Source organism: Equus asinus, chromosome 13 (assembly GCF_041296235.1).
Source record: "Equus asinus isolate D_3611 breed Donkey chromosome 13, EquAss-T2T_v2, whole genome shotgun sequence".
Taxonomy (NCBI): Eukaryota; Metazoa; Chordata; class Mammalia; order Perissodactyla; family Equidae; genus Equus; species Equus asinus.
This window is the reverse complement of record NC_091802.1, coordinates 43697442-43715501: the sequence shown is the minus strand read 5'-3', so window position 1 is coordinate 43715501 and position 18060 is coordinate 43697442. Positions and strand designations below refer to the sequence as shown.

The 18060-nt window shown below is 43.8% G+C and overlaps 1 protein-coding gene across 2 annotated transcripts in view; it reads right to left on the bottom strand.

The window, feature by feature from the left end:
* The window catches only part of NMT1 (N-myristoyltransferase 1), a 29208-nt gene extending 11247 nt beyond the window's left edge, over nt 1–17961 (bottom strand). For both annotated transcript variants that reach the window (XM_014849399.3, XM_070483383.1), the window contains exons 1-3: nt 17798–17961; nt 6231–6339; nt 3154–3298 (exon numbers count right to left, since the gene is read on the bottom strand). In XM_014849399.3, coding sequence (XP_014704885.1) covers nt 3154–3298; nt 6231–6339; nt 17798–17928 — 385 coding nt within the window. In that variant the 5' untranslated portion in view covers nt 17929–17961. The remainder of the gene's footprint in view (nt 1–3153; nt 3299–6230; nt 6340–17797) is intronic.
* Between the last annotated feature and the right edge of the window lie 99 nt (nt 17962–18060).

Genomic DNA, 18060 nt, shown 5'->3' with positions numbered 1-18060 from the left:
GGTTTTTAAGGGGCAGGGGAGGAAAAGACTGACATCTTTAGATTTGCATTTTACAACAACCAATGAATAAGTGCTTGTCAAGTGTCATTACTGAGTGAACTCTTACACAATATTCAAATAGTAAGACTTTATCTTTTGAAAAGCCAGCTCTCATAGGTTATCTGAAGGCTGTTTGGTACCTGTAAGACATGCAGACAAAGCAGAGTTATAGGAAACATTGAGAAAGCAGAAGCTACTTTTAACAGACCCACAGTCTGGGGTGCCTGTGAAACTGAGAAGTGGCTCAAAGCTCCCACACTGTCCCCCTGCCAGTGCCCAGCATCATGGCTTCTGCCTGTGAGGAGTGGCCTGCCCTCCACCTCCTAACAGCTCTCAAGCACTTCCTGTGGAGCAGGTGCGGGAGGCTCCGCAGAGCACCGCAGGAATGCAGCCAATTATCTCCAGGCCACAGAGAACAGTGACCAACTGAGGAGGACACTGGGAACTTTAAAAGAAAACCCTGGACTTTCCAATGGGTTTCTTTCTCTACAGTCTTCCCCTAAAATTCTCTCTCTGCCTTCCAACATCCAAGATCCAAAACCAAGCACCACAGTGCAAATGTGAAGGACTTGGGAGAAAAGACTGCCTGAAATTTGGGAGACTGTAAACCACACGAGCAGGCCGAGGACAAGGTAAGAGTGTGGAAGCTTCTCTCTCAGAACCCAGAGCAACCAAGTGCAAGCCCACACTCTCCCTTTGCTGGTCCCTTCTGTACGCTCATCTGAGAGTGGCCAGATGCCAACTCACTGAGGTCAGACCCAAAAAAAAAGGTATTCTGCGCCCCTCTACTAGAGTGGGAAAATGGGTGACTTTTAAAAAGCAGAACAATAGGATCTGAAAAGAGGGATTGAGAGTTTATTTGGGAGCACAGAGAACTGTTATAGAGTCTAAAACAGTTGCTGTTTAGAAGGCTTTTCAATGGTGAACTTAGGATGATTTTAAATTACTCAAGAATTCTAGGTCTCTTTAGTGGAATACAATCTAATTAGAACTCTCCCAACAAGGTGGGAAGTGCTGTCAACACTGTACACTTGGCATGCATGAGTTTTACAATCATCAGCCCCTACTTGAGTGAAAAACTTATGGCAAGAAGCTCTAAATTGCACTACCCTAAGGAAACTCCGGAGAACTAGGATGACACCTCAGCCACGCGGACCAACCAATGCCTGCAATGCGGGACTGCCTAAAGGCTGACTCACAGACACAAAGGAATCCTTCATTTGGGCTTGACCGACCACAGATCTGAAAGGCAGACGGGTCAGAAGCTCAGAGCGACCGCCCTCCCGGAGACCCACACCACATGCTGCACACAAGGCACAGCCAGAAGGAACGGAACTGAGCTTTGTTCCACCTTCCTGAGAGCATCAGGGCCCCTGTGAGCAACTGTGTGGCTTTCTCAAGAACTTTCTGAGAACAAAACTGGAACACTTTCTACATTTACAGGGAGAGAAACTGAGGCCAACAACAAAGGGTAACTGGATTGAAGAGGAACAAAAGTCCATTAATGCCAGTTTGCCTCTTCACTAGGTCCCACTGCCTATGAAGAATGGAGCTAAGTTACCCATTTGCAAATTCCTGATGAAAAATCAAATCAAACCAAAACCCCAAAACCCTATCTGCAAACTGACCCAAGATACCTGGCAGCCACCATAAAATGCCTCTTCATGCATTTCACTCAGAGGCGGAGTGTGTGGCTCTCTGCATTCTTCCTGCTCCTTGGCAGAGAGTGGTCACCAGGACTCCAGTCCAGCATTACTGTGACCCAAAGCCTTGTGGGAGGGCTTATCCAGTGGGCCTGGGACCTGACTGACCCGTGCAGCCAGACAGACAAGCCTGGATCGCGACAGAGTTCTGGAATAGTGCCTGCTGCCAATCCACTACTCAGACCCATCCAGGCAGTGCTTTGCTTTCCACCCCGTGGAGGCACATCTCAGCATCCTTCTGGATTGTGACTAAGCTGTCTTAGAACTGCATCTGCTCTAGAGCAGAGCCTCTCAAATGTTCAAAGTGGACACAATTCCCCTGTAAGTTCTGATTCCGCAAGTCTGGAATCAGACTGTGCTTTTCTACCCGCTCTTAAGCAAAGCCCATCCTGCTGCTGAGGGGTACTCGCTGGGTAGCAGGGTTCTGTACTGCATACTCCCTACTTCAGTAGTAGATTCTCCTTGTCACAGCTGCCCACTCCTCCCCACGAAACATACTGTGAAGTCTGTGTTTCTGGAAGGGAGCAGTAACACGGACAACCTGAAGATCACGTACATTTGGTGTTGGAACACATTTTTCCAGTCTTTTCTGGAATCCTTTTAGATTTTCTGCTTTACCACCCTTTAAGAGTTCATTACAGCTTTTTCTTTTTCTTTTTTTTAAGGAAGATTAGCCCTGAGCTAACTGCTGCCAATCCTCCTCTTTTTGCTGAGGAAGACTGGCCCTGAGCTAACATCCATGCCCATCTTCCTCTACTTTATACGTGGGACGCCTACCACAGCAAGGCTTTTGCCAAGCGGTGCCATGTCCGCAGTCGGGATCCAAACTGGCGAACCCTGGGCTCCTGAGAAGCAGAACACATGAACTTAACAGCTGCACCACTGGGCTGGCCCCTCATTACAGCTTTTTTAAGGGGTGCAGAACAAACCTGCATATGGTATGCCAGGTGTTGAACCATCACTGTTAAACAAAATGTCACATTACCTTGCATTTAGCAGGCATGCATTGGCTGAGAAGAAGGAAAGGAGCTGGGGACTTGGGCCCAGTCCAGGATTAAACATTTGCCCAGATAGACCAGATAGTCTTTCTATAAAATCTATGTGGGAAGAGAGACCCATGGGCACACAACCCTACTCATCATGTGCCTATGTATTGTTTTTCTCTGTAGATTTATACTGGATGATGATGGACTAAAAGAATCATTATTTATTCTCAATGTGTGCTACTGTGAAACAATATGGTCTCTGAACAACAGTCTTTTCTATACTGTGTTTTGAAGACTACCCTCTAAAAATAACCACCAAGGAATTCCAGGAGTCTACAGTCTTCCCTCACAAATTTAGCATGGAACCCTTAGCATGGCTAAGGCATATCCCTCACCCTCGCCCAGGGAAGAAAGCGCATACATACCCAGTTTGGGGACAGGCTGTGTGTCCCAGAACTGGTAGCTTCGCTTGCTAGCTTCCTCCATGGTTTTGGCAGGTCCCTGACCCACTGAAAACAATTCAATGGCCTTCTGTATTTCCTGGATCCTCTCTGCTGGCAAAGAGTTCATCTGGACAAGACAAAGTTGTGGAGAGAAAAGGCCCATTATGTTAATAAGCACTTTTGATTAATTGTAATTCAAGAGTTAAGGGGTATAACTCAAAGAAGGGGTGCGGTTCCTCTGTCCTAATCCCAGAGGTCACACATTGTATGCCAACTGGACAAAGAGTGGGTGCTTCCTATAGGGTTCCTCTCCTTCTTAGTCTTTTGACATCTGATGGCAAAAGTAATACATGCTGAGGGGACCAGCCTCGTGGCCGAGTGGTTAAGTTCACGCGCCCTGCTTCGGCGGCGCAGGGTTTTGCCGGTTTGGATCCTGGGCACAGACATGGCACTGCTCATCAGGCCATGCTGAGGCGGCGTCCCACATGCCACAACTAGAAGGACTCACAACTAAAATACGTACTGGGGGGATCTGGGGAGACAAAAAAAAAGTAATACATGCTCAGTATAAAACCTCAAACAATGCAGAAATGCATAATACATACATAAAGTAAAACCCCAACAACCTCATCACTCAAATATAATCCTTGTCATCAACAGTCTTAATCTGGGAGGTAGGTTGAGAGGAGGCAAGCACAATTTCAGATTTTTTTGCATGCAAGTTCCAAACACATACAAAATTTTCAAAAGCTAAAATTGGATTATATACTATTATTCTACAAGCTGCTCTTCTTTAAACATTATGTCTTAGAGACCTTTCCATGTGGACACAGAGACCTGCCCATTCTAACAACTGAGTCCACCTTGTGCATGGACCACAATATATTCAGCCAACCCCCTACCGATGGGCATTTTGGTGGTATTGCTCTTCCGTTTTACAAACAATGCTATAATGAACTTTCTTGTACATCTATTTTTGCCCACTGGGATATGTATTTCTATGGGATAAAGTCTAAGAAGGGAGGCTTGCTAGGCCAAAGGACATGCACATTTGAAATTAATTATATACATCATCAACTTGCTCTCTAAAAAGAGAATATCAATTAATAACCCAATGAACAGTCAGTGAGGGTGTGTTTCTCCAGACCCTCAGCCTTACATTTATCAAATCTTAATCTCTGCCAATCTAGGAGAAAAAGAATATTGCTTTAATTTTCATTTCTTTCATTGTGAGTTTAACTATTTTTCTATATAATGATTGAACATTTTTTTGTAAACTACCTACTCATTTCATTATTTAAATTGACTGATTCATGTATTGTAAGTATTTCCCAGTTTGTTGTTTATCATTTTGACTTTTACAGAAAAGTTTTAAACTGTCAATTAAAAAAATAGTCAATTTTCCTTTTATGGCTTGTGGGTCTTATGTCAGGCTTAATTAAGATGATAAAAACACCTAATTTTTTCTAGTACTTTTACTTTATGACTTCTTTTTCTTCATTTAGGTTGTGAAGGAAAGGAAGAATATAAACCAACATGTTTATATTGCTTATTCCTGGGAGGTGGGACAATATGTGATTTTAATTTTCTTCGTCTTACTAGTTTTTTTCCTAAATCCTCTATAATGAACTGCATTACTCTCATAATGAGAAAAACAGAAGGACTATATAAATGGTGTTTTGTTAAAACTTTATTTATTTACTTTTTTTGAGGAAGATTAGCCCTGAGCTAACATCCGCCGCCAATCTTCCTCTTTTTTGCTGAGGAACATTGGCCCTGAGTTAACATCTGTGCCCACCTTCCTCTATAAGTAGGATGCCTACCACAGCATGGCTTGATAAGCAGTGTGTAGGTCCATGCCCGGGATCCAAACCCACGAGTGCCAGGCAGCCAAAGTGGAGCACGTGAACTTAACCACTACACCACTGGGCTGGGCCCTAACATTGTCTAATTTCAAAGTGAACCATTTTGATATAGACTTGCTCTCAAATCCCCCTGCAGTCATCCAAACGCCCACCTCCAGACAGACAGACAGACAGACAGACAAACATCCCTAAAGCTTAACACATGGGCTTAGGCTAGAACTCCTGACTGAAAGACTTGGCTAGGCCAGCTCTCTTATCTTGAAAATGCGAAGATGCCCCACCTAACCTTGTAGGGATGCTGAAGGTTTGAGTTAATTTAAACGAAGTGCTTGACAAGAGCCTAGCCAACATGGTGGTCAATAATGGTGGCATTTTTTTTTATAGTGGGTTTGATATTGAAACTAGTAAAAAATTACTTGAAGCCATATCTCAATAAGGTAGGAGATTCAAGTTGGAGCACAACATCTGAGGCATTAAGTCAAGTGTGTGCATACTGGAACGAGACTGGATTTCTTAGGAGGCTTACAAACTGTTTTGGAGGCAATCCTGAAAGAGGAATTCTGGATATGTTTTGAGCTTCCTCCAGGGCCTACTTTGAAGAGGAGAGCACTTACCTGAAAGAAAAGGTTTTCTTTTTTTAATGTTTTATTTATGAAGCAAAACAATCCTTTCCCATACCTCTGGGTTTCATGTCAGTGTGTCAGTCTCAGGTCGTAAGCTCTAGGCCAGTGGTTCTCAACCGTGGAACTTAGAAAGTGACTCGGTGGGACTCTCGGTTTCCATTACAATGACCATGGCAGTAAGAGGACGCCGGCAGTATATAAAGGTCGGCCTTAAAAAGAACAGCTCTTTCATTCTCATAGCGGTGGGGGCTTAAGAGAGAAAAGGCTGAGAACCGCTGCTCTAGGCAATGGGGCTATCACCATGTCACCTAGCACAGCGCCACACGCGGTTATGTACCTGGACAATCTGAGGGGCACCACGCCTGCAAGTCAACGTCTGACCTGCTGTGTCTTTTAAGGTACGAGAGCAGTTTCATCACCTAGGTCTGGGGCAGCAGAGGCATCCAACTCCTCCATCTTGAAGTAACACCATGGAGACTGTCAATCTAAACCGTTCCTATACATCTAGCCCAAAACTGTCTGTTCTGAAACAGCGACTCTCAGTCCCAAGCAAACAGAGCCTCCTTGTTACCTTCACAGGCTGATCCTGGGCTGAATCGGTTTCACTGCCTTTCTCTTTCTTCTTTTTTTGTTTCTTTTTCTTCTTTTTGGCTCCAGTGTCATTGGCTGGACTCAAACCACTGTAAGAGAAAGCAAATACTGATGCAGGGTTTTAAAAAATCGTCTGTTTTGAGCTACACTGACAAAGAGCTTTCTGTGGAGCCAGACCCTCCTTCATCAAGTCTTTGGCTTCAGAAGCAGACTAGAGAATCCAGGTTCCCAGAAGGGACACTTGGAGGCCACCAGTCAACACAGCTCTCCTCCCCATTCCCACCAGCTCCCAGGGAGGGAACACTGTGCAAGGAATGTCCTATTTGTTTGAAAGGACCTTTTCCCTTCTTGCTTTTATTTTGCGTGTTTATTTTCTTTAGATTGCCAGGTTGCTGGCACCAAAGGCAAATGATACTTGTTAACAGGGCATTCACACCACCAACTCTTCCTCAGAGCCCCGAATTTAAAAGAACGTCAGCCCAAAGTGGTCTTTTTGGAAACCCTTCCTCATCCTCACTCCCACCCTCCCAGTGCATCAGGTTTAATGAGTTTCGCAACTGGATCCAAAGCACAGCGCGGCACTGGAAAGGGGGCGCAGAATGGGCAAAAAGCAGTTTACCATTGCTGTGCTCTGTGTCCAAAAGAGTCAAATAATCATGAGCAATTCCTAAATCAGGCCTGCAGGATTGAGGACAACTGTCAGTTGGCTCAGACCGGGTGATCACCACAGGCAAAACCCAGCACTAGGAATCTGGGGAAAACGACAACAATGAAGTACCCAGCCACTCCTGCCACGAAGAGATTACATGAAACATGCGTGTGCATGCCAACATGGTAAAAGGGACTTCCTCATCTCATTTTCCCTCTGCATGACACACACAACGAATGCAGCAAAAACAGTTTCTTAGCACATTTAACAGCTTCCTATTATCTTCTATTATCATTTTCTGTATTCTCTCTCAATATCTTTATTGAAAGACAAATCACAGATTATACTGTGTTTCTCTGACATTTTCCATTCATTCACTCCCTAATGTTTTCTCCCAATTCTTGTTGATTTTAGGATGATGGTTCTGATTCTGGGTTTCCTTCATTTTACTGATGAATTTTAAGGTTCATCTCACAGCTTGCTTTCCTAATTACTGCTGTAGTTGGTTTCTGCCACGTCTAAATTGATTGTGGCATTGTTAGTCTGGGAATGATGCCCAGTATCACTCTGCCATTCTCCATGGAAATCTTCCATTTAAAAAGTCAAAATTAGGAATCCAATTTGAGAGTACAGTGAACCATAATCTGCAGGATCAGCTAAACTCAGGGTAAGGTTTTAGCTGTATATACTAGATAAATAATTTTGAAATAATTGAAACAGTATAAAATACATTTTCCCATACTCTTATGAAAAATACCATTTAAGCTTTATTTTACAATTCAGAAAGCCTTCATGATCTTAAAATGCCTTGGGGTTATTATGAATATTAATTATCATTTCATAGCAAGTGGTACTGTGTAGGCAGAAGGCAGTCTGCAACTATGAGCTGCCATTTCCTGTTGTAGAATGTCTCCAGACTCACCCCTTCCTAGTGCTGGGAGGAGCTCTGGCAGTTAAGACTTCATGACCTTACACTTGGACTAACGTTACCTCCAGCCTTTACTGGAGCTCCCTGACTGCACAACCTTTCTGCGTCTCCTAAACTCTATACAGGTGTGGCACTCACCTCTGTGAAAATGGCTTTCCATGTGGCCCTCCCATGCTTGAAAGCCTACAGTGACAGCAGCTTCTTAACCTGGAAGGCATCAAGCCCAACTTTTCCCGAGGCCCATCACACTCAGTTCCCATCTAGCTCATCCACCCTCACCTCCCTCTGCTCTGCACCCATCTGCAGGTTCTTTCATTAGGCCCCTGACACAAAGACTGTGAAGTCAGGGAGAGCCAGTAAAGCCTAGAGGTTACTTTAATTTTTTTTCCCTGCTTTTTCTCCCCAAATCCCCCCAGTACATAGTTGTAAATTTTAGTTGTGGGTCCTTCTGGTTGTGGCATGTGGGACACCACCTCAGCATGGCCTGACAAGCAGCACCATGTCCACACCTAGGATCTGAATTGGCAAAACCCTGGGCCACCGAAGCAGAGTGCACAAACTTTTAACCACTTGGCCAAGGGGCTGGCCCCACAGAGGTTACTCTAGTCCAAATGTAAGGTCCTGAAGTCGAGATGCAAGTGCACCTCCTAGGCATTATGCTAATGACACAGAAGGCCTACCATGCAAGGAAGACAGACAACATTCAGAGGGGGAATAAGCTGAATGCCTAAAAACCAGATGCTCAGCGAAACTCCCACGCCATGGCAGAGAACAGGAACCATAAAGTCATTTATCGCCTGAAGATAATTTTTTTCTCTTAATAACTCAATTTTGTTATCACACACAGGCCCGTTTGCAGCCTATGACAACAACTCTATGCAGTTTTCTTATTCCAGAGACAGTCTGACTTCAGTCTCAGGATTACATGCAGCATTATAAGGTTTAAACTGGCTGCTGTTAGGAGACAGAGCAGCGTCCCCCTATTGCACAACTGAGAAGTCTTTATTCACCTCAGCTTAAGGAACGAATTTTCTCGTCCCAGTACATGAACTACCGTAAGAATCATTTTTTATAATTCTGTGGAAAAAAGAATGAAAAAGGCCAACGTGAAGAATTGCTGCACATTAACCATTTGGATACTTACTAAACACAACTTCAGATAAGGAAAACAGAAGAAATTCCTCCAAATTTAGACGTCTTTATAAATGTGCAAAATGGGGCCGGCCTGGTGGCGCAGCGGTTAAGTGCGCACGTCTGGCTTCGGCGGCCCGGGGTTTGCCGGTTCGGATCCAGGGTGCGGACATGGCACTGCTTGGCAAACCATGCCGTGGTGGGCTTCCCACATATAAAGCAGAGGAAGATGGGCACGATGTTAGCTCAGGGCCAGTCTTCCTCAGCAAAAAGAGGAGGATTGGCAGCAGCTAGCTCAGGGCTAATCTTCCTCAAAAAAAAAAAATTAAAAAAAAATAAATGTGCGGGGCTGGCCCCGTGGCCAAGTGGTTAAGTTCGCGTGCTCCACTGCAGGCAGCCCAATGTTTCGTTGGTTCGAATCCTGTGCGTGGACATGGCACTGCTCATCAAACCACACTGAGGCAGCGTCCCACATGCCACAACTAGAAGGACCCACAATGAAGAATATACAACTATGTACTTGGGGGGCTTTGGGGAGAAAAAGGAAAAAAAATAAAATCTTAAAAAAAAAATAAATAAATAAATGTGCAAAATCACTAAAACACTACCTTCCTGCCTTTGCTCCTGCTTTTCAGTGGAGACACTTCCGTGCAGCCATCTCCTCACGGACCCCAGTTTTATGGAAGGATCCTGGGCTGAACTCTCGCTCTGTTTTATGCATTACTAATACAAGTGCCTGGCAAACTCCAAGACCCAAACTAAAACCAGAGAGTGAACTTCATTCTCCTTGCATTGGCTTGAATTTGCATATGCAGCTACTGAACAACAATCCTGTTTCAACTTGCACATCAAGCATACAGAGACAGCTGAAGAACAAAGGAAAGACAAGTTAAAAAAAAAAAAAGGTCATTTTTACTAAGCTACCAGGTATTGAGCCACGTCCACGAGAACACATTATGAGCTCACTCTGGTCTTGGAGTCAACACCCCAAACAGGAAAACTGACTCAGCAAAGAGACTTCCAAGGAGCCCACTAGGGTTAGCTTTCAAGGTGATTATAATAATTTTACTTATTCATAAGAAACCAAGCTCAGAGCCCTTGAGAGTAGGTCCTCAAGAAGCATCCTAGGAAGTCAATACCATTTCACAAAAGAATACCCTCAATTCGGAGTGGAGGAGAACCAAAACAGAGCACCCCACAGAAGCCAGGCTAGACCTTCTCTAAGAATTCAGCATCATTTTCAAAGGGACCTCAAGTCCATACCCACTGGGTGGGTATCCCAGGGCATGCTGGGATTCTGCAAATTGAAACAGAAATCTCTCAGAGATCTTTCTAAGCCTGCCAGTCACCTAACATACTCCAAAGAGATTGGCCAGAACCCTGGAATACAGCAAATCAAAGTCCAACTTTGGTTCATATGATTCCAAAATAACGAGCAGAGAACTAGTCAAACTTGCCTCCTTTTATCAGGGGTGTGTGTGTGTGCCTACAATGGAAAAGGAGATGGGAGTTCACATAAAAATTTTGAAATTTACATTGTAAAGTACAGTAAAGTTGATCAACTCAAGTCATTAATGACTAACCTAGTGAATAAGCAGAATGATAGGCCCAGGAACAGGGAAGAAAAGGAATTAAGAAATGCCATTTTTTAATGAAAGGCAAAATATTCTAAGTTCAAACATATAAGCAATCCTATGGATGCTCTGGTATAAAGTCAGGGCTGGGGGAGGAGATGGAAAATGAACTGCAGTACTTATTTCCAGAAACAGAATGCAGTGGCAGGGTGTGTGAGTGGGTGGGAGGGAAGGGCCAGCTGACACAAGCAGCGAACTTCCAGACAACATGAGCAGTAAGGGTTCGTAACAGAGGCGTCCTCTCACTCCTACTGGGTGACAAAATCCACTCAAAGGTGTGTGGCTGAGGAACTGAGGAGCTGTTTTTGTGGGAGCTAAACCACCAGAGCTGGAAGGAATTCAGGGCCATCTGGCTTAACCTGTTATTTACAGAAGAGGAAACCAAGGCCAGAGACGTGAGGCAAACCGGTCTTCAACTAACCAACTAGTACCCAGGGACAAGCCACTACTCTCTAAAGACTTGGCCCATTCCTCCGCAAACATTCCCTGTAAGAATTTACCTGAGACTCTTCCAAAGCCAAAAGAACATGGTTTCATTACAGAGGGAGGGCCCTAGCACAAATTTCTGTGTGTCAGACGAGCAGGTATTCAAGCCATGAGGGGAATGAGCCATGTTTGCTCCAGGAAGCCTCCTCTAGCTCACGGATGCCTGTCGGTTTTAAGATTAGGATCACCCAAACAATTTAATACTTTATATTAATAACGTGTTGCTTCCTGACTTCCCAATGAGATTAAAAATGTCCTGAGTACAGAGACCACATCTTACGCAGCTGATTCCCACAGCACCTCGAGTTGTGCTGAATACGCAGTTAAGAGTTAAAGAAATACGTGCTTGACTGATGCTTTCCAGGCATAATGGACTAAAATAAAACCTGGAAAAGCTGGAGCCCAAAAACAGGTCAGCAAAACATCTTTGGAATATTTCCACAGGACAGCTGGGTTAATATTCTATGAAAGCAGTGGAGAGGCTGTGATCCATTGAAACACTGGTTGAGACTTTAAATTATCATATTTCTTATTAAATTATCAACTTTCTTATTCATTGTCTTCTCCCTCCTTAGGACCTGTCCTAGTCCTATAAGAGTTAAAACAAAAAAGCTCCACTGTAGCTACTTCAAATGGTTCCAACGTCCTAAACACAAGCCACAGGCTTAGTTTTGATTATGAGATCAAAAGAAAAAAGCTCAGAAAATAAAACACACAACTTTTGGTCACTTTTTTCCCACCCCTAAAAACTATATGTTAATTCTTTGGGCTAAAATTCAAAATTTCCAGAGAAACTTACTAAATAAATCCTAGCCTCTAATATCCTCTTGATTCCACTTTTAAACATCAGGAAATCCTTCTGCAAGTCACTTAACTCCTGACATATACCTTCATCAGCAACCCCATTAGTACTCAGAAGGCCCAAAGAGAGGTGAAGGAAGCGGCATTTACAACGGTGCCCAGGTGGAGAGCACATGGCATGCACATCAGCACCAATCCTCTGCACTGCCATGACTGCAGGATCACAATGCAGTACCCAAATTCGGCAAATTCCCACCAATTAGTAATTTATATAAAAAACTGCTTGTGAGGGGGCTGGCCCCGTGGCCGAGTGGTTAAGTTCGCGCGCTCTGCTGCAGGCCGCCCAGTGTTTCGTTGGTTCGAATCCTGGGCGTGGACATGGCACTGCTCATCAAACCACGCTGAGGCAGCATCCCACATACCACAACTAGAAGAACCCACAACGAAGAATATACAACTATGTACCGGGGGGGCTTTGGGGAGAAAAAGGAAAAAATAAAATCTTTAAAAAAAAAAACAAACTGCTTGTGAATCCTAAATGACGGGAGAAATAAAAACACTTTAGTACTGCCATTGAGATGCCCTAGGAGGCCTGTGAAAAGAGAAGCAGGTTGTGGGAAGGGATTACAAGACTGCTTTTACTGCCACTCTCTGCCCTCCCTGGGATAGTTAACCAGAGTTTTGAGGCGGAACAAACCAATCGCTGTCATGGAGGAAAACTTGTTTTTTAGGGGTCACAAAAACTCTGATATACTAAACAATTTACAATGGGAATGAGACAGAAACGTAAATTCCACACCCTCTGGGTTGGTTTGGTGAGCTAGACTATAACCTGGCAACTCCAAGGTCAAATCAAATGCTACTCAGAAACCATTTTCGGTGATGTTCTGAGCAATGACTCAATGCTGGCAGTAATTTCACACACCAGAATGACCTCTGAGAAAGATATTAGTCCCTCAAGGAGAGTTTAAAGAGGCCAGCCGCCTCCATCACCAACTGGCTCCCTAGTTTGGGAAAGTCCATCAGTTCCTGAATGGATCCAAAGAGAAGATTCTCACTGGTGTAGAGTTAGGATGTAGAAGCCAATGCAGGAGGGAAAAGAAATCCAGGGGCCGGTCCAGTGGCGCAGCGGTTAAGTGCACACGTTCCGCTTCGGCGGCCTGGGGTTCGCAGGTTCGGATCCCAGGTGTGGACATGGCACCGCTTGGCACGCCATGCTGTGGTAGGCGTCCCACGTATAAAGTTGGAGGAAGATGGGCACGGATGTGAGCTCAGGGCCAGGCTTCCTCAGTGAAAAGAGGAGGACTGGCAGCAGATGTTAGCTCAGGGCTGATCTTCCTCAAAAAAAAAAAGAACAAGAAATCCAGCAAGTTCAGAACGGATCCTCAGCGGGGACAAAGGAAGAGGTGGACATGCAAACCCCAAGCTTCATTACAGAAGCGAGCTCAGTCTGTGTAAGTGCAGTCTGCACGAGATAATCCACAGAAAGGGCTCAGCACAGGGCCCAGCACACAGTAATAATAGCAAAAGATGACATTTATTGAACACACTCAACAACAGTGAATCCCCTCAGCTGCCTCTCAAAGTCAGCAGCAGCAGAAAAATTTCTGAAGCGAGTACGGACCCTGTTCAAGAATTTTCGTTTATTGTTTTTGGTGCTCTCATTAGAAAACGCCATGTTTTGCGTGCCTTAAGTGCAGCAAGCACAAGAGCACCTTCCTTGAGGGACTGGAAGAGAGGCTTGTCGGGCAGATTCCAGATAAAAGGTTAAAGAGGAAGAGCTAAAGAAACAGCCTCCTAAAGTTACTATATCTACGGTCCAAAAATCTATGGACCATGCAGGGAAAGGGTTAATTGCAGCCTTCATAAAGCTGGGGAATTTCAGAGTGAGCACATTAGTTAAACAATGTGAAAAATCAGCAAAAATGGGTTGCCATGAGCAGCACTCGCCCTGAAATAGGCTCTCATTTACTCTTCATTTCTTCTGCTTTCCAGTCTCTTCTCTTTGAAGCAGCTCTTGATTAGTTTCTTTTTTAATTGCCACTTAATTGGGAAATAAAATTAGAACACTTATTTGATATCAGTGATGAGGTTTCTCTTTTCATTTCTGCTTTGATCTAGTTTTGAAAAACCAAAAGCTGAAGGGAGAAATTAAGAAAAAGGAACTAAAAAGATTTCTTCTTTCCAAGAGCTAGATGCAGCTATAAGCCATCAAATAAATATGGAAAGGACCACTCCCGGAGGATCTGAAGAAGAAAACAAAAGCGAATGAGGATAGCTTTATGGAGTTCTTTCAAGAAGACCTTCCTTTTCCCTCAAGTTTCTCCATAAGGGATAACATCTCCTGATTAGGAAGTGAGGAAAACCTGTAAGAATCCATTTTAACTTGTCCTCCTGGAGTAAGGGAGCAGGATGGGAGAGACATCCCCTAACAAAGGCTTCCTGACCCACGGCTTACCAGCATCTCCATGGTATCGATGACAGCGCAAAACAAATTCCAAAAGAATCCCAGGAACAAAATAGTCTAAAAGTCCTTTCCTGTTCCAGAACACCTATATAAACTTCAGTGGCTTGTTACCGCCAAATTAAAATCTGCCAGCTGATAAGGTTCACTCTTTAGCGATATTTCTTGGAAAGCCTTTCACTAAAGCAAGCAAATTAAACCGTGCAGCTGAATCATGAGCTGCAGGGGAATGAGCATAGTCTGACTCTACTCCCACTTGCTCAGGGTAACTTATGTCAGGCAAGTAACTGGGGGAAAAATGCTGCCCTCCTTTCCTCTGTTGAGGGGATTTTTTTTTTAAAAAGCTGAGAGAGGGGCCAGCCCCATGGCCAAGTCTTTAAGTTCATGCGTTCTGCTTCTGCAGCCCAGGGTTTCACCAGTGTAGATCCCAGGCACTGACACGGCACCACTCGTCAGACCATACTGAGGCAGCGTCCCACATAACACTACCAAAAGGATCTACAACTAGAATATACAACTACATACTGGAGGGCTTTAGGGAGAAGAAGAAGGGAAAAAAAAAAGATTGGCAACAAATGTTAGCTCAGGTGCCAACCTTTTTTTTAAAGAAAGAAAAAGCTGATAGAAAAACTAGACGGATACACGTATAGATACACATACACACATATACATATACTTACACGCATGCATGTGCACATGTCTGGTTTTATGTATAAATGAAATGTATATTCACTAAATGTTTACTTAATTATGGAAGAAACACTTGACTAAACTAAACTTACACGCAAAGGGACATAAGAAACTACTGCACGACTGCATTTCCTATTCTGCCAGTGCCTGGACGTAGCTCATTTCACTAGTGTAAAGCACTGTGTGAGCCCATCCTGAAAGAAAGGCCTAAGAAAATAAGGGTTAGTTCGAACAATTATTAACTTTTATTGTGTACTGTACTTTACAATCACTAGAATCAAAAGAAGATACTCCCCGTCAATTCTTCGATCGCTTTTGAAAATATTTTGAATGATATTAACTAAAGACAAGAAAAATTTCAAGCCAAAAAATAATGGAAAACTTCCATGACAAATTGGTGGATCCTTGATTTCTGTACGTATTTCACAAAAACTATAGCGAGGCTTACAATGAGACTTAAGTGGGGAAAGAAAGCGTGTATGTAAGAGAAATCTGAGATCCTTCCCCTTACTGAGGGGAAATAAAACTCCACTAACGCTGGGCTGTGACCTTTAACACTTGCCATTCTAAGTCCTCATTAACACGCACTAAGTGCCAGCCTTCTCAAAGACACGGTCCCTGTTCTAAGGCACCTGACAGTCAGGTGAGGGAGGCACTGGACCCACATGTTATTTCACTAATGTTATGATAAAAGCCACAAAAAGTACAGTATGTGACAAGAGCAGGGGAAAGAGAAGGAGGGAAGGAGAGCAGGGAAGATTTGAAGAGGGAATCGGAGGGAGGGGGAAGGCAGCCTTCCAGATGTTATCTCATTGAATCTCTACAACTGGAGGTTAAGTAACTTTCCCAAGGTCACAGGACTATTAAATGTCAGAACCAGGCTTTGAACCCAGGTTTGAATGAATCCAAAGTCTAAGCTTTTCCCACGCTGCCACACAGCTTCTTCCCAAACTGTTTCCTCTGACAATTAATGGAAAAACGTTGACTCCACCTCAGGTCCTAAGTGCCAGAACTAGACTCTGTCCTCCAGGCTGGGTCCTCTGTTTTTCACCTGTCACCTCCAAATACATTTATTCAGGTCTCTAGATTCAGGACGCTAATAATTTGTTCACCCAGACCATAACCACGTACAAAAACAACAATAAAACACCTACAAAGTTTTTTTAGGTTACCACTTTGTTGTACTATAAATAAAACACAGAACTTTCTGCCAAACAGTTTTGCAAAGTGATTCATAGATTATAGGGAATAAAACTAATTAAAGAGCTGCAGACATTGGTCAGAGCAACAGCCAAGCAGAGAAAATTAAAAGCAACCACACAAAGCAAAGAAGAAAGCAGTAGTTTCACTTCTGAAATGACTTTCGAATTCAATAACTCCCACCATGGTTGGGATCCTCCTCAGAAGGGCTACTCTCCCTCTTCCTCCTCTTCCTATTTCCTCTTTCTCACCTCTTCCATTCTTAGGAATCTCAAATTTCAAAATAAGGCTTTATGACTAGATCTGTGTGCACAAGAAGGTAGTCTTTTAAAATCAAATTTGACAAGCTTCCTTTTCCTCTATGTTCTTCTTGTGATTTTTATGCCAGTCGAAGAACATAAAAGCTAAATCTTTTAACCTAAGGATTCATCACAAGCAGATTATAAACCATCTAAATAATCCTTTGTTCTCCCATCTCTACAAGGTAGAATTTTTTTTAAAGTTTATCCAAAGACCTCAACCTTCTACTTTTACCTCCAGGGCTACCACCAATACGGCCAATGACATGATGGCTATAAAAACCAGACTAACACAGACTCAGCCAAAGTTATATATCCAAAACAGACTCTCATGACCTTCCGTTAAAAAACACATAGTAAGTAAATATAGACAGATAGGGAGAGTGAGTGTCAGCGTGGGCCACTGCAACAATATGAAGAAAGAGGAATGATAGGGTGTGGCTTAGAAGAGTGAAAACTGATTCAGAATTGAACTCAACACTCAAAGGTCTGATGCATTTCTTCCACCTGAGGAGTAAACAGTTACCAGTAGGCAAGACCCTAAAGTACAGAAGATACAGTATTAAACCCACTTCCAAACACTGTCCAAGAAGCACCATCACTCAGTTTCTCGAGGCTGGAGGCTACTTCGCAAAGTTAACAGAGCAAAGACGCTGGAAGACCTAATTACGTATTGTTCAGGAAACTTATGGATTATTTTGAGCAACGGACACCGTATACATCAAAACATTATCATACAGTAATTACGTAGGATTTATAAGGTGAGTTTATATTTTGAGATGCTCTGGTAGTGATATTTTACAACATAATTATGGTTTGTATAGCCTGGTGAATTTCCTCATTGAAGGTAAACTGCACCTAAATGTTTTATTACTCCTTTATTGCTAATCACGTTGTTCACTGAAACAACACCTCTTTAAGTAACTTCCCTTTGAACTGTACCGCTAGACTGACCCGTGCTGTGCCATCGAAAACCATCGTTCAACGTGCTCTTTTCCCCGGATGTGCCTGAAGCACACGAGTGGAACAGTACACAGAAGAACTTTTATATAATAAAAGTACTGATGTCTCCGGCCCTTAATATACCGAGCACCCACCTCTGGTAAAGGACAAAGACAGTAACCAATCGCCAGGCAGGATCCCAATGTCTCAGCCAATAAGAATATGGGGGTGGGGTTACACTAAGCTCCCGGTGACTTCCCCGCACCCCCGAGACCCAGGTTGTGGGAGACTGGACAAGAATTGGACTCCGAGGATCTCGTTACCCCCGGTTGTAGCTGTTGTCCTCCTCGTTCTCGCAATCGCTGCAGTGCTCATGACCGTTTCCGTTCCCTTCCATCATCTGCGGCAGCGGAGGTGCCGGCGGCTTCACTGCTGTCTCACTCTCGTCCGCCATCTTGAGTTGCGAGAGCCGGCCTCCGCGCCTCGTTACATGGGGGGTTCCTATTGGACGAGGGGAACTTGCGCTATATTCTGGGTTTTGTAGTTTTTGTGGCGAGGGGAGCCGTAACTAGGAGCCGCTCTTTCC